The following is a 16,971-nucleotide window of genomic DNA, read 5'->3' as shown; positions in this document are numbered from 1 at the left end:
TAAAAAAGACTTTCCCTCCAAAAAAGTGAGCGACTTAAAGTTAAAATATTTTTGTACAGTTAAGATAATGAACAAAAAAGATACAGCAAAGGTAGCATCTGCAGAAAAAAAGCAGGAAATAAGCTTTTGTAATTGCAAAAATAACCAGAGTCTTGCAAATATAGCTTGATGAATATATTTTTAGTTCTAGTTTTAAGAAAACACACAGATTTAATTGTTGCTCCAATAATAGAGGAGATGATGGTTGGGTGTTTGTTTTGTTCCAAAGCATTATATGTCGAAGAGTTCTGGTCACAATGGGACTTCATAGGATTCACCAGTTTGGAGAGCATTTAAAAAACATTTCTCCCGGAAGCTGAGCTGCAGTAATGCTAACTGACATGGTGATGGTTAGAATTACATGTTTGGCTTTTTTACATTTTAATTTTAGCAAAGATATACATATAGAAGGTAATCCATTTTATTTTTTCAAGAAGCTAAAAACCCCAATCATCATTCTAATGGAACCAGCAGTTGGCCAGCTGACCCTCATTCTTTGGTTCGAAGGTTCCCAAGTTGGTCGCTGATTTCATCAAAGTAGTTATCAGCAAACCAGAGCATCTGGATGACGGCGCTGAGCAGCAGGACGTCAGAGTTCAGGTCCAGATCCAGTTCCTCTACGTAGTTCCTCACTGGAACAATGCAGGACAGCGGCATGCCGAGCTTAGAGCTGACCTCCTGCATCTGGGTCACAAAGCACAAACTCTTCAACTCAGATTTTCACAACCTAAAAGAAATAATCTGTGAAAACACTCACAATCTCCTTAATGTAGGCACTCCTATAAATGTTTGTCAGATTCTCTTTCACTAAGGGACAAGCTTCATCCACCTTGGTGAGTACAACCAGCTGAGGAACTCCTGGAAACACAAGCAGATATGAAACAATTTAAAGATCAGTTTAAAGACCCATGTGTGCCCACGTCAAGTATTTGGCTGACCTAAACATAATTTCCAAACCTAGTAGAACTGTGGTCTGAAAACAAACATTTTTGTAAAGCAACTTTAAGGTTCTTTTCCTTCACACACACAGTTAAAAGTCGATATTTACATACACCTCATAAGAAAACGTCTGACATTAAATTAGACAAATCCTTCCATTTCTTGGGGGCACCAAAGGTATATCTATTTGCTAAATACCATAATAATTTGAGAGAATTGTTATTCCATCCTAGGGTCCCTTATATTTAATATCTACATGCCCCTGCTGGATCAGATTATGACAAGTAATAAGATTATTGGACCTCCTGTAGTTCATTAAGAACTGAACTTCAAGATACTGTAATTCTACAATATACTACATTACTTTCAGTTTCAGCAGGAAGAGGAGTTTTGCTGCATGAATGGGACATTATATTAACAAGAGCCTTCTTCTGCATATGTAATTTGTGAGGATGTCATTAAGGGGACAATGCATGGCTATCAATCCCCACTCATTATTCTTCACTGGTGAAGGAAGGCCCACTCCTTACCAGGAGCTCTGTAGTCAAACGGTTAAATGCGCATCCGTTGTCTGTATATCGTCTGAAGGAATAAGCCTTGACCTCGGCATACTCGTAATTCTACAGAAGGAAACTTTGAATTATAGACTCCTCAAGATTGCTGTAATTAAACTGATACTTACTGCCATTCTACCAAATACTGTGGAAATGTATGTTCACTTCTGATTTTGAAGAAAGTAATACACAATTATCACTGTCATTACTCTGAATTCGGCAAATAAAATTAAATTTGTAATCCTATCTCACCTAGAGCCTCAGTCTAGTTTCATTTAAAATACACTCCAATTTTTAAAAAGTTATTTTCTTATTCAGAATATGTCATCTGGTTTCATCTGTAAAAAAAATGCATACATGCATACATAACCAATTTTAAAAATCCATTATTTTGTTCCACTGACCTAACAAGTTGGCCTTTTTGCGGATAGCTTCCAGCTTTTCTGCCAGCTTTGCAGGCATGATGGAGACCTTGGTGGCATCAAGGATGAATGTCAAACAGTGGATCTTGTCTTTGAGGTCTGGAGACTTGCGATAGCCGTGAGACTCAGGATGAAGAGGAGCAGATGAGTTGAACTGTCGATATTCAGAGAAAAGATAGGGTTTGTTTACATTAGCACTGCTCCTTTACTCAGTTTGGAATCGGGAGCCCAACCTGGTGACGATCTGACATATGACCCTTAAGGATGCTGCTGATGTCATCAACATCAAGCCCCGCCCCTTTGCTGTCCTCCAGGCCCATGGTGTCACACAGGATGATTGGCAGAGGTTTGCCTTCTCGTCCTGCTTTCACAGAGTAGGTCCGAAACTAGAAAAACATGAAAACACAGATTTTTAAAAAATATACTATTGTAGAGATTTTTTTCTCCCTGAGACACAGTAAACTATGTAGCTGAGAAGCAGAGTCAGACCTGAGTGGTGAGGCTGGTGGAAGAGCTTCCAGCGATGGCCTGGCTGGTGACATGGCCTCTAAACACAGAGTTGATGGAGCTGAAGAAGCTGGACTTTCCGGCTCCGACCTGTCCGATGAGCAAAACACGTATCTGGGACACAGAACTGACTATGGGTTTGTAGGTTTTGATGCTCTCCATCAGCTCAGCCCTCTTCCTGCAGAGAAACATAAAGTTACTGAGAAACTGCCAACAGTAAACCTGTTGAATAATCATTTTAAGCAAAATGATAAAGACTTACACTTAAATTGTTTGTTTAACCTCTAATCTTCTTTAACAAATGTAGAATATTTTCACAGAGCAACAGGATTAAAACGACAAACAGATCTGGCCTTCGTTTACTTATTCACTGATTTCTGAAGGCTGAGTTGCACTGAAAACTCATTATGGGTGTCAGAGTTACTAGGGGTTTAACATATGCATGTATAACTTTTCAGATTTTTTTTTACAGATAAATGTTAATTCATTTGTAGGGGTAAATACTTTTACATCCATCCATTTTCTTACACCCTTGTCCCTTAGTGGAGTCGGGAAGGTTGCTGGTGCCTCTCCAGCTAATGTTCTGGGCAAGAGGCAAGGTCACCCTGGACAGGTCGCCACTTACCCAGATTCCCAGAAAACTGTCCTCCATGGCTTCTCAAAGTCAGTAGATTCTAGAAAAGAGCAACATAATTTAAATTTCTTCAGTTTTTGCCTTGTAAACATTAGCTGTCCAAAAGAGAGTGTAGATGTTACGTAAATTTAAATTTTAAATTTGGTTAAAGAGCATATTTAACATAGTTGAAATTAACCAAATACTTTTTGGTTAATTTATTGACTTGGATTCGTCACTGACGTCTAAACTAGATCAACAAAAACAACAAGAAGAAAAAGGTTTGGATGGTTTGTACAACCTCTGCTTATACATAGACTGAATATACAGCTCTGGAAACCACTTAAAATGATCAGTTTCTCTGATTTTACTTTTTATACGTTTATGTTAGAGTAAAATGAACATTGTTCTTTTAGTCTATAAACTACTGACATGTCTCCGAAAAATTTAGTATTTATTTGTAGAAAATGAGAAATGGTCAAAATAAAAAAAAAAGATGAAAAGCTTTCAGACCTCAAATAATTCAGAGAAAGCAAGTTTATATTCATTTAGAAACAATAACATTAATATTTAAACTAAGGAAGAGTTCAGAAATCAATGTTTTGTGGAATATCCAGGAGGTTTTCAATGGGGCTCAGTGCAGAGGGCTCTTCATTTTTTTCCCAGAGCTGTATGTACAGTATAAGGGAACTTCTGTTTTTAGATATTTGACAGTGAAATGTAATTATTTCACTAATAATTACATAATGTAATTATTTCACTAATAATTACATTTCAGGACTCACCCTCCACCTGGTAAACTTCGCATTCAGTCAGCTTCAGGTCATTTCCATGCATTTCTGCAGCATTGAAGTTGTAATAATTCCCTGGAGCGCTGTATGTCACTGGTTGGTTTCCGTGGATAAGAATCATTACATTTCCAAAATTAGGACCAGAGTTGCCTTGCATCAAGAGTGCATTTGGAGCATTAGTACAGGGGTATTTCTGGAGTTTTCCACCAGTAAAACTAAAAACAAAAGCCTGGTTATCATTCACCCACTGTCCAGTCTGACTGAATGGTTGGCCGGCGTAGCCTCCAAACACATAACCAGAGGCATTATAGCCCACAGACACAGTGGGCGCCTGGTTGTCACATCTCTGGTGGAAGGCAGCACCAGTAAAGCCGTGGACGGAGGCCTTGTAGAGCAGCTTCAGTTTGACATGTCCCAGCTGAGAGCAGTGGGTTCAGAGTGGCCATCTGAGCTGATCTCAACTTTTAGAGTAAACTCAAGTTTGAATCTGCAACATAAACACACAAATTACATAGAAACAAAATTAATAAAATATGTTTCAATGTTAGTGTTTTTCAACCACTGTGCCGCGGCACACTAGTGTACCGTGAGTGATCATCAGCTGTGCCATGGAAATTATCCAATTTCACCCTCCGTATTTTCCGGACTATAAGCTGCTACTTTTTTCCTACACTTTGAACATGCGGGTTATAGCCCGATGCGCCTTTTCTGTGGATTTTCCTTCAACCACCAGGGGGCTCTTTAGCAGGAAGTGAATCATTGGAAGTCAAAATTGGAAATCAAAGAAAAAGGCGCTAATTTTCATTTAGAACAAGCACATGCTAGCAGCAGGCACAACGGAGAAATGTTTTCAAACTATGATGCAGCTTCTAAGTTGAGGAGTATCGATCTGGCAGAATAGGAGGTAAATAAAGCCACTGCACGTAAACTTAGCGTGAACAAAACCGGATTTGGAGACGGAGAACTGCGTCCTTAATGTACCCAGCAGTTATTAGGACGCAGCCCTCTGCTACCCTCTGCTGGGTCTTTATGGGAAACCGAGAGCGCCAGAGATACCAGCGGCCTGTAGCCCGGTGCGGCTGATAAATGTAAGTTTCCGGGGGGTTGAAAAAATTTGAAAGTACGGTTTATAGTATGATGCGCTCATAGTCCGGAAAATACGGAAATTGGTCTTAAAATATTTTTTGAAAACGAATTAATTATCTGCAAATAATGCCATCTTTGAGTGTCTTTGCTGTAGCAGCGTAATTATGTAATTTTCTTACCACTAGATGGCAGGAGGTACAGAGCATTTTACATTAAAACAAGAGAATTAGTGATGCATAACTGAAAAACATGTTTCCCCGTCGCCTGTGGGGGCGCTGCACCAAGAAATACTGAAAGAATCGACACAAAACCCCTGAAGAAAGCCAGCGCAACTTCCTTCTTCACATAAAGTAAACATAAACGGAGCAGTGTCAGATTTTAACGGTTGTAGGATTTTTTCATTGATATACATTACTGGTTTGGACACCAGAGATTTGGCCAGAATGTCCTGCACTGTAGCTAACTTCCTGCTTTTGAAACGGTCTCTAGTCAGGTTGTATTCAGACAAGTTTTCTACAGTTTTAGAGTTCACTTCAACCGTTCCGAGACCTAGGTGTTCAGATCAGATCAGAGTTCGGTTTTTAAGTCCGTTTTGGAATTCAAATTTGCATTCAAACCTCCCCAAAAATTCCTAGACAAACGGATTAGAGTCTGATTCAGGACTCTAATCCTGGGTTGTTCTGAATACTCCCTGTACTTCCCCCCTCCTCCCCCCCTAGAGGCCATAAAAGGAATTACCTAAACTCATTTCAGTACATGATGGGTTTACAGTAGGAAATTATTAGTTACTCTACATGACTTGAAAAAGTCTTTAGAAAATCTCCTTATAGTCTGTAACAACTGCACCAATGGGTCACCACATTTAAATTTGTGGCTACAGTTCTATAAAATAAAGTTTTGAAAGCCCGGAACGTTAGCTGGAGATGGGCACCAGCAACCCTCCCGACCCCACTAAGGGATAAGTGTGTAAAGATGATGGATGGATGGATGGATGGATGGATGGATGGATGGATGGATGGATGGATGGATGGAAGTAAAAACAGGAAGAACTGATTTGTGGGTGAATGAGGGACAGAGAGGTGATCAAGAGTGGAGAGATATGTGAGTAAAACTTCAAATTCTGTCACTTCTGACAATTATATAGATGTGAACTGTAATAACCTGCAGTTTATTTTAGTCCAGCGATATATAAGCAGTTAGGATCACTGTTAAATACTGAAAAGAATAAAACTCTCAAACCAGGTTTTAAATTATCACAAATAAAAAAGACTTTACCTCCAAAAAAGTGAGTGACTTAAAGTTAAAATATTTTTTGTACAGTTAAGATAATGAACAAAAAAGAGACAGCAGAGGTAGCATCTGCAGAAAAAAAGTAGGAAATAACCTTTTGTAATTGCAAACATAACCAGAGTCTTGCAAATATAGCTTGATGAATAGACTGAAACACACATAATATTAAAAAGAATAGTATTCATCTGCAGTTTGCTGCTCTAGTCAATGTGAATCCTATAGGTGGAAACAAAGATAATAATTTTACAGATTGCATAATCTCATTTACATTATTTCTACTTAAAAGATCTGTGTCCACATCTGCTCTAGCTTCCGACATCTCATTAAATGTTTTCAAGGATTCTTACAGATTTATCTTTTATTTTCATTAATGAATTACAATTTAAATCAGATTAAAGGTTTTTCTGAAAGTGCAGTTTAAACCAAAGATTAAGAGTTGTTTCAGACAGACTGAAACAACTCTGTAAAGCCAGCAGGTGGTGCAAACTCAAACTTAAAAGAAGCGAGAAGTCAGTTTCCCTGTACAGCTGCAGATGTACAGCTGTACAGATGCAGGCCATCTAATATAAACTTGTCTGATTTTATGGCATTAATGCCATAAAATCTTGCCAAACCTAAAAAATGCCATTTGTCTTATTTATTTATTTTTTTTGTAAGGTGACCTTTTATGCTAGTTTGGACCACCTTCATCAATTTTTCTTTGGATTTTTCTTTTGTTGTTGTTGTTTCCCCATAAAATGTATATCTGATTTGTTCCAGTTAGCATAACGTGTTTAACATTGATAATCGCAAAACATCTGCTCAGACTGCTTGGTAATCCTGCTTGTTATTTAACCTTCTAGTGGTTAATGGCTGTATTTAAGCCACACTTTGTTCTGTGTTAAGGAGCACAAGCAACATTTCTACAGATGTCTTAATAAATCCTTATTTTATCAGTATTTCTACCATCTAAAGGAGGGCTCATTATTTGTGATTCACATTTCAATAACTTAATGGATAGAATTAAAAGTTAATCTACTTTTAAGTGATTCAAACTGAAGTTCAGTTTTAATCCCCACTCAGTTGAACATAAGGTTTTTGTTGCTTCCTCCGTTGTGCTTCTCTAAAATACCTCACCAGAAATAAGATATTTGTTGACAGTTTTAAGTTTAAAAAGTGCATAGTTCCAAACTCTATTGGCTCGCAACTAAGTGTAACTTCAACTTGTAGGAATGTACTTCTAAGAACAAAAGTAGAAGAAGTCATTAATCATAAACTTACCTTGCTCCTTTTAGAAACAGCTGCAGGATGACGGGCAGAGCTCAGTGACTGTGAGGCCGATGTTCACAGCTTTATAAATCTACTGCTCCCAGCAAAAGTGAAACTAGGTCTAAGTCTTGGGCGTGTGCTAAACATAAAATCTTTCTGCTTCACAGCTTCTGCAATCCCAGAGTTTTTCTACTAAAATTATGGTCAGTCTAAAATATTAAGGCTAATAAAAATTATCAGGATGCAGTAAATGTTTTATGTTGTGTTGCTCCATGTGTGAATTGAGAATTGTTTCAGTTCTAGAGTAGCTGAATTCACTGTTCTGAGGCTGCTGTGCCTTATGTATCGATTTAAGTATGTAAATAATAAAAGATGTGGCCATTCAGTTAATGAGTCGCCTTAAAGTTCTTTGATGGTCATAAAATAGCAATGAAGTTTGATTCTGGAGAGGAAAAGGTGGAAAATGTTTTATAGATTATTTTTAGCCCAAAACTATATGTAAACAACATCCTTGGGACTCGCCTGAGTCACTAAAACCAGCCTGGTTCAGTAACAAGTGCACGTTGTAATAAAGAGAAGGAGCGACCGTTAACAGGTGTGCTCTGTGGAACTAGTTGACTGCAGGCTGCTCAGTCTGGCTAATTCACGGGGGGAAGAGGGGTGGGACATCTTATTTCTGAGAAAACTATCAACTGGGAAAGGAATTTAAAGAAAGACAACAAGGTAGTAATACAGAAACTGGAACAATCCAGTAAAAACCTCTGAGGCTAGTAAGTGTTCATGCTTGTTCTTTTCCAAACATCTGAAAAAACAAATGCTCTTTTCAGACTTCCATGTTCAGTCAAGCTTCAGTCAAACGATACAGAAACTGGAACAATCCAGTGAGGCTGGTATTTGTTCATGCCTGTTTTTTTCCAAAGGTCTGAAAAGCATCTTTTCACTTTCATTTTCAGTCAAACTATATGTTCCTCTTTTTGTTCCTTCTCTATTTTCAGATTTCTGCTAAATCTTTAGTTCACTTCAAATTCAATTCAAATCCAGAGACACTTTATTGATCCCAAAGAGAAATTAAATGCTGTTGTAACTCATATTTATTAAAATTCTTCAGTTATTGTAGAATTTTATATATGCCATCAGTAAGTGTTGGCCCTGTCCAGACACTTAGTTTCTCTGTGTCCGAGACAAAATTAAATCACACAAAGTAAATGTACAAAGACTGGAAAGTAGCTTTGATGCAAATGAACTTTCAGAGACTTTGAGTAATAAACCGTCATCCTGTTGTGATGAAAGTAGAAACATCATCTCGAAACACTTGGCTCACACACATATTTGTTTAAATTGATCTATTTTTAAAATATGCAAATTTATTTTTAACATCTGTAAAATTCAAATAATCAGTGACCATTAGGCTTGATACACATAGCCATTCCATCAGTTATTTGTGATTCATCATCTTAGATTCCTGTATTTTAAAGAAATAGTTAAGCTGCTTAGGAAATATAATGGCTCTCAAAATTTCACACAATAAAAAATGTACAATGCTCTGGTTGCATAACATGAACAACTTTAAACTATTATTGCTGTTTGTAGAAAAAGAAAGTAAGTTTATGTGGTGGTTTTGAAATCTTTATTACCCTTTTCAACCAGTAGAGGTCACTGTTGAGCACAAACAAGAATAGAAATCTCACGCCAGCATGAAATGATCATGATCAAGAAACCCAGTGGCGCAACTACACATTATTCAGAGCCCTCCCTCCCCCCAATAATATAATTTTTATATTATTAGAAATATATACATAAGTAACAAAAATTAGACTTTCCTCCAAAAAAAAGTTTAAGAGCGACTTAATTGTAAAATGTTTTGAAAAAAGTGAGAAAATCAAATGTTTTGTACAGCGTTAGTGTTGTTAGCCAGAGTTGTAAATAATAACCAGGTATTACAAAAATAGCGTTAAACATCAATTTAAAAAACGTTTAAGAAAGTGCAAAGATTTAATTGTTGCTTCAACAATATGTTTTGTTACAAAACATTATTTGTCAATGTATTGGCCACAGTAGCACTTCATGGGAGCAGACACAGTTTAAGCATTTGAAAAGCATTTCTCAGGACAATTAAAATGAATAAGAGTTGCAGTAATAATTTTCATCATCATCATCAATTTAATTTATAGCGCACTTTTCATTAATAAAAATTAATAAAAAGTGCTACATGGTGCAGCTAAAAACAGATAAAATCAACAATCAAAAACAATAAAAAAAAAAGTCATTTAAAAGAGGAGTAGGCTTGTCTAAAAAGAAAAGTTTTCAAGCCAGTTTTAAAATCCGGCAATGATTGCAGGGCTCTCATTTTAGTTATACATATTACATCTTTGCCTTTCTAAAATTTTAAATGTGGATAAATTGTGGCCTGTTTTTTAAAAGAGCAGAAGATGTCCAAACGTTTTTGGGGTTTTTTATATTTATTTTCTAGTGCTCCCTCTCTCCACTTCCTGATAATATGAAGAGCACTCAATCTGGACAGCTATGGGTTTCCATAAGAACCTTCATTCTTTGGTTCGAAGGTTCCCAAGTTGGTCGCTGATCTCATCAAAGTAGTTATCAGCAAACCGGAGCATCTGGATGACGGCACTGAGCAGCAGGACGTCAGAGTTCAGGTCCAGATCCAGTTCCTCTACGTAGTTCCTCACTGGAACAATGCAGGACAGCGGCATGCCGAGCTTAGAGCTGACCTCCTGCATCTGGGTCACAAAGCACAAACTCTTCAACTCAGATTTTCACAACCTAAAAGAAATAATCTGTGAAAACACTCACAATCTCCTTAATGTAGACACTCCTATAAATGTTTGTCAGATTCTCTTTCACTAAGGGACAAGCTTCATCCACCTTGGTGAGTACAACCAGCTGAGGAACTCCTGGAAACACAAGCAGATATGAAATCGATGCAGATTTTAAAGATCTGGATAACTTAAACATGGAGAAACTCTGGTCACACATACAACTGAAAGCAGACATTTACAATCACAGCATAAGACGACACAACCTGGTTTCTCCTCAGTGTTTGACTTTAAATCAGAAAACCTTCCTGTTTTCAGTCAATTAGGTCTAGTAAAACTATTTCTATTTGCTAAATGCCAGAGAAGATTTTTAAATTTTAATTGAACTGAATTGGTACATCATTTCACGGAGGCAGAACTCCTTTCTACTGACCCAACAAGTTGGCCTTTTGTCTGATGGCCTTCAGCTTTTCTGCCAGCTTCTCAGGCATGACGAAGACCTTGGTGGCGTCAAGGATGTATGACAAACAGTGGATCTTCTCTTTGAGGTCTGGAGTTTTGCGATAGCCGGAGGCGTCAGGATGCAGCGGTTCAGACGGGTTGAACTGAAAAGACAGGGTTTGTTTACATTAGCTTACAGCACGGCTCCTTTACTCAGTTTGGAATCAAGAGCCCAACCTGGTAACGATCTGGCATATGTCCCTTAAGGATGCTGCTAATGTCATCAACATCAAGCCCCGCCCCTTTGCTGTCCTCCAGGCCCATGGTGTCACACAGGATGATTGGCAGAGGTTTGCCTTCTCGTCCTGCTTTCACAGAGTAGGTCCGAAACTAGAAAAGATAATAGATTTTAAAAATATAATATAGGAAAGATTTTGCTAAGTTGAGACACTGTATACTAAATGAATTAGGATCGGAGACAGACCTGAGTAGTGAGGCTGCTGGAGGAATAACCAGCGATGGCCTGGCTGGTGACATGGCCTCTGAACACAGAGTTGATGGAGTTGAAGAAGCTGGACTTTCCAGCACCGACTGGTCCGATGAATAAAACCCGAGCCTGGGACACAGAACTGACTGTGGGTTTGTAGGTTTTGATGCTCTCCATCAGCTCCGTCCTCTTCCTGCACAAATGTAAAAATAAAATAATAAAAACAAATTACCAAACACTTTGAGCATACACACTGAATCTTCATACTATTTTTCAGAAATCATTTGGAATTGATCAATAATGGACCATAAATTGTTCATAAAATATTCTGCATTAAAAATGTAGAATATATGATATTTTTGAATGGATGGAATATATAGTTATTGATTTTAAAAAGTCATTTTAATTTAATTTCTTGGCAGCCTACTCTAACTGTAAGCTGCTATCAGTAAAAACAAATCACCAGTGAACTTGCCTAATAAACAGAAAACCACAGGTGTTTAACTTCAACAAAAACTGCAGTGAAATTACTCAAAGTGCTTAAAATATCCAGAAATTTTAGCAACCGTTCATAATAAATTTACTCAAGTAAAAATTAGAAGTACAGTGTAGTAAAAGTACTCTTAAAAGTAAATCTCCAAGAAGTTACTTAAATAAATGTAACTAGTTGCTTCACAACTGGTTTTCATATGCAGGTGTGTGTCTCTGTCTTACTCAGGGTTCCAGATTAAAGTCCTCCATGGATTCTCTATTTTTGTCATTTCCTTTGGAGTCACTGTTGAAAAGCAAAGACAGATCGCCATATAAATATGAAAATGCCCACAATAGGGTGATATTCAAACTGTAACTCACCAACCACCTGGTAGACTTCACAGTGTGTCAGGTTCAGGTCACTGGCATGCATCGCTGCTGCGGCGGATTTGTTATCGCTTCCGTTAACAAGATGAGAAGTGGTAGAAAAACCATCGCATGAGGAAAAGCATTCTGGAACAATAAAAAAAGATCTGAAATAAACATAAAACGTGATTGCAAGTCAGGGGGGTAACAAATATGGAGATTTTGTACTTATGTAGTGTCAACACATGCTCAACACCAAGGGGATGTTTTAAGTTTATGGCACGTCACTGGCCATCTTGAATTAAAGCTTACATATAAATTAATTGCAGGCCTGATGTCATTTATACAAGGCAGAATGTAGTTAGAGATAACTCAAATTACTGCTACATTGGTCATAAACCAATTTCAGATGTAGGTGTAGGGCCAGGATCAGCAACCTTTATAATCCAAAAAGCCATTTTTACCCTCTGTCAAGCTAAAGTATTATTTAGGATCACAAATTTGATTGACCGCTTGGAAAAAACTGGCAATTTATAATTGATGATAAATATCTACTAGAGATTACTATATAACTTTTTTTGTCCATTTTCTTTTTGATTATAACCCTTAAGCAAATAGAGGATGGATACATTTTCTTTTATGGTTTGTTGAGATTTACGGAAAGTATGTAAATATATTAAAGCACATATTTGCCAACGTAATGACAATAAAAGATGTTTTAAAAGTTATTTTAGTGTCATTTTGTTGTGGAAATTCAATGCAATTGTTCCATGAAATAAACTGACATGCATTTATTTTATATCTGCTATCAATACTTTATTATTTTTAAGCTCTTTAGAGCCATTCTGGAAAGTCCAGAGCCGCAGCTAGCAAAACCCTTGTGTAGGGAAACCGATTTTATGTTAAAACGGCCTGCCATACTTAGTCACTGACCACTCACTGTTATCCATCATGGGGTCCAGTACCGCAGTGGTCGAATCCAGTCCACTCTCCATTTTAATGCTCACTGGTCGCTTCCCGTAAATGGCGTCCATTTGCTCGAACCACTTCCAGTGTTTCAGGCTGTTCGGACCACTGCGCTCCCTGTTCTTCTTGATGGTCCGGTAATCACTTCTCATTTTTTTAAGCTTATCTCTGCATTGCCGTGATGTTCGCTGGTAGCCGTGAGCGGCCATCAGCTGGGAAACCTCTCTGAATGTTTTCTCGTTCCTAGTTGCTCCGTCTAGATCCCTGTGGATCCTTTCCTGGCCCACCAAGCACAAAAATGTCTGCACCTCGCTGTTGGACCACGGTACCCATGACACTACTTCCATTGCCTTTAAAGCACAATCAATGCCTTCTGCGGGTTTCCACAGATGGCGAGTCTGGTTCATAAAGGACCGGATGGAGTGACGTGTTCTGACGTCAGGTTTACAGCCCGACTCGGCTCGCTTTTGGCTCTTCTCAGTTCGGCTCGACTCGATTAACAGGCTATGGCAAGCCGTTTTAACATAAATTATAAATTGTTATGCGTTGTTCCTCAATTCAATCCAGCACTTTTAAACTGGTTTACAACAACAACAACAACAGCAAAAGATCAAGAAACACCTTCACTTTTTACTTATAATTGTAAATAATTAGCCTTGTGAAAAGTAAATCCAATTTAGTTCACACTAACACTAACATGATTCAGTGTGAAAGAAATTATTTTACAATACTTATCTTTAAATTCCACTGTTTTGTTTTATTAAATTGAAGGTTTATAACAGACAGACAGGGTTTGGTCAGTGGCAGTCTGCCTGTTCTCTGTTAATTTTATTCCCACTGACAGCAAACTGATTGTTTAATTAAGTGAATATCAATTCAATTAAAAATAAAATGTATTCTTATTGGTATTTCACAAACTTGGAGAATCACGTTTTACTGTTTATAGAATACCTCCTTTCATTTGTCTAGGAATCAGTGCTTTAATTACTATAAGTAAAGCATTAATGCATTGAAAAAATTACTGTAATAAATAGTAATTTTTTTTACTATATATTACAGTGACCCACAGAATTATGCAAAAGTATAATAAATTAGCAGTAAATGAATTTAACTTAATTTTGCAATACTATTATTACAAGATTAAGCTAAATCTTAATCTTTATTCTATAATAGATGTGGAAGAAACTGGCTGCACGTCCTTTCATTTGTGAAAACAGTTTAAGAAGCCAATAATATTCCTGAATTCACCAAATATCAAACAGAACTGCAACCTGCATTGTTTCAGCTGAAAATGACCCAAAAATAAACATAACTTTTACATTAATTTCCAAATAAAATTTTCGAATATTCGTTATACATAAAGAGTGGTGTATGATTTTGTATCATTCTACACTCAATTTCTGCATCTTTGGCGGCATTTTCCCATGACGTGACGTAATGTGACATTCGCCACAAGGGGGCAGTACTAAGTTACACGATGTAAACAAACATCACTTTTAACAAGGCTCTGAATTTTTTATTATTATTATATCTGACATTCATGCTTTCATCATAATATTTTCTTTAAAAAAATAAGCTAATATCTACATGCCAGACTACGATCCAGTGCTATATGATTAATTCATTTATTTGTGAGAAATTAGCCATGAGCTATAGCAGGTCCCACTGTTTTTTGTGGAAAACATAAAACAATCAATTAAAAAAAAAATGTTTGTGGAGATTTTAATGATATCTGATGGGCGAAATATGCCCATCAGATACCGTTCCCCCACTGTAAAACAAGGGGAACGGTATCTGATGGGTGATATTGAGCATTAAAATGCATTGCCCTGTTTTTATAAAAAAAATAAAATAAAATTCCCTTCTCACCCTCCGCGGGTGATCTGTTTCATCCTCTGAGCTCGGGTCCTCTACCAGAGGCCTGGGAGCTTGAGGGTTCTGCGCAGTATCTTGGCTGTGCCTAGAACTGCACATTTCTGGACTGAGATGTCTGATGTTGTTCCTGGGATCTGTTTGAGCCACTGCTCCAGTTTGGGGGTGACTGCCCCGAGGGCCCCGATGACCACAGGCACCACTGTGGTCTTCACCTTCCAGGTCGTTTCCAGTTCCTCCCTGAGGCCCTGGTATTTCTCCAATTTCTCATGCTCCTTTTTCCTGATGTTGTAGTCACTTGGTATTGCTACATCCACCACAACGGCTTTCCTCTGTTCTTTATCCACCACCACAATGTCCGGTTGGTTCGCCATTACCATCTTGTCTGTCTGGATCTGGAAGTCCCACAGGATCTTAGCTTGGTCATTCTCCACCACTTTTGGGGGTGTTCCCCACTTTGATCTCGGGGCTTCCAGTCCATATTCTGCACAGATGTTCCTGTACACTATGCCCGCCACTTGGTTATGTCGTTCCATGTACGCTTTCCCTGCCAGCATCTTGCACCCTGCTATTATGTGCTGGACTGTCTCAGGGGCCTCCTTGCACAACCTACACCTTGGGTCTTGTCTGGTGTGGTAGATCTGAGCCTCTATTGCTCTGGTATTTAGGGCCTGTTCCTGGGCGGCCAGGATGAGAGCCTCTGTGCTGTCCTTGAGTCCAGCTTTCTCCAGCCATTGGTAGGTTTTCCTGACATCAGCCACTTCAGTTATTTGTTGGTGGTACATCCCATGTAGGGGCTTGTCCTCCCATGATGGTACTTCCAGCACCTTGTCTTCTGTTCCCCATTCGCTGAGCACATCGTCCGTTGAGGCTTTGTCCTTGATGTATTTATGGATCTTGGATGTTTCATCCTGGACAGTGGCTCTCACACTCACTAGTCCTCTGCCTCCTTCCTTATGGCTCGTGTACAGTCTCAGGGTGCTGGATTTGGGGTGGAACCCTCCATGCATGGTTAGTAGCTTCCTAGTCTTAACATCCGTGGCCTTCATCTCTTCCATTGGCCAGCTAATTATTCCGGCAGGGTATCTGATTACTGGTAAGGCATAGCTGTTTATTGCACGGATCTTGTTCTTGCCATTGAGCTGGCTTCTCAGGACTTGCCTTATTCGTTGGAGGTATTTGGCTGTGGCTCCTTTCCTTGTGACCTCATCGAGGTTGCCATTTGCTTGTGGTATTCCCATGTACTTGTAGCTGTGCTCTATGTCTGCTATTGTTCCTTCTGGGAGTGAGACCCCTTCTGTGTGGGCGACCTTCCCTCTCTTTGTAACCATCCGACCACACTTCTCTAGTCCGAATGACATCCCAATGTCAGTGCTTTAGATCCTGGTGGTGTGGATCAGTGAGTCGATGTCTCGCTCGCTCTTGGCGTACAGCTTGATGTCATCCATGTAGAGGAGGTGACTGATCGTGGCCCCATTCTTGAGTCGGTATCCGTAGCCAGTCTTGTTGATGATTTGGCTGAGAGGGTTCAGGCCTATGCAGAACAGCAGTGGGGACAGACCATCTCCTTGGTATATGCCACATTTGATGGACACTTGTGCAAGTGGTTTGCAGTTGGCTTCAAGGGTGGTTTTCCACAGCCCCATTGAGTTTGCAATGAAGGCTCTTAGAGTCCTATTGATGTTGTACATCTCTAAGCATTCAATGATCCAAGTGTGTGGCATTGAGTCATAGGCTTTCTTGTAATCAATCCAAGCGGTACACAGGTTGGTGTGTCGGGTTTTGCAGTCTCGGGCAACTGTGTGCTCTACAAGGAGTTGGTGTTTGGCTCCTCTGCTATTTATGCCTATGCCCTTCTGTGCCTTGCTCATGTATTTATCCATGTGCCCGCTTATCTTAGCCGCTATGATGCCTGACATGAGCTTCCATGTTGTAGAGAGACAGGTTATTGGCCGATAGTTGGATGGGACTGAACCCTTCGACACACCAACCTGTGTACCGCTTGGATTGATTACAAGAAAGCCTATGACTCAATGCCACACACTTGGATCATTGAATGCTTAGAGATGTACAACATCAATAGGACTCTAAGAGCCTTCATTGCA

General features: G+C 38.8%; 2 protein-coding genes across 4 annotated transcripts; both read right to left on the bottom strand.

Annotated features, from left to right (window-relative positions):
- Positions 1-161: 161 nt before the first annotated feature.
- On the bottom strand, positions 162-4,160 carry LOC108166089 (interferon-induced protein 44-like). The gene is made up of 7 exons (XM_081606157.1): positions 3,860-4,160; positions 3,087-3,135; positions 2,444-2,639; positions 2,188-2,340; positions 1,937-2,108; positions 797-897; positions 162-723 (listed from the first exon to the last, which is right to left on the bottom strand). The coding sequence occupies exons 1-7, from the start codon at positions 4,020-4,022 to the stop codon at positions 529-531; spliced, it is 1,029 nt and encodes a 342-aa protein (XP_081462283.1). The 5' UTR covers positions 4,023-4,160; the 3' UTR covers positions 162-528.
- A 4,942-nt stretch (positions 4,161-9,102) lies between these two features.
- On the bottom strand, positions 9,103-13,546 carry LOC103463314 (interferon-induced protein 44-like). 3 transcript variants are annotated; one of them, XM_008406583.3, is made up of 8 exons: positions 12,969-13,546; positions 12,044-12,175; positions 11,906-11,966; positions 11,189-11,384; positions 10,942-11,094; positions 10,697-10,868; positions 10,301-10,401; positions 9,103-10,227 (listed from the first exon to the last, which is right to left on the bottom strand). In XM_008406583.3, the coding sequence occupies exons 1-8, from the start codon at positions 13,399-13,401 to the stop codon at positions 10,033-10,035; spliced, it is 1,443 nt and encodes a 480-aa protein (XP_008404805.2). In that variant the 5' UTR covers positions 13,402-13,546; the 3' UTR covers positions 9,103-10,032. The 3 variants fall into 3 exon arrangements, with proteins under 3 accessions (XP_008404805.2, XP_081462277.1, XP_081462278.1); XM_081606151.1 differs by having other exon boundaries at positions 12,962-13,100; XM_081606152.1 differs by lacking the exon at positions 12,969-13,546 and having other exon boundaries at positions 12,051-12,121.
- Positions 13,547-16,971: the final 3,425 nt, after the last annotated feature.

Source organism: Poecilia reticulata, chromosome 4 (genome assembly GCF_904066995.2).
Source record: "Poecilia reticulata chromosome 4, P_reticulata-male-v2, whole genome shotgun sequence".
NCBI classification, from domain to species: Eukaryota; Metazoa; Chordata; class Actinopteri; order Cyprinodontiformes; family Poeciliidae; genus Poecilia; species Poecilia reticulata.
This window is presented reverse-complemented; position numbering and strand designations above follow the sequence as displayed.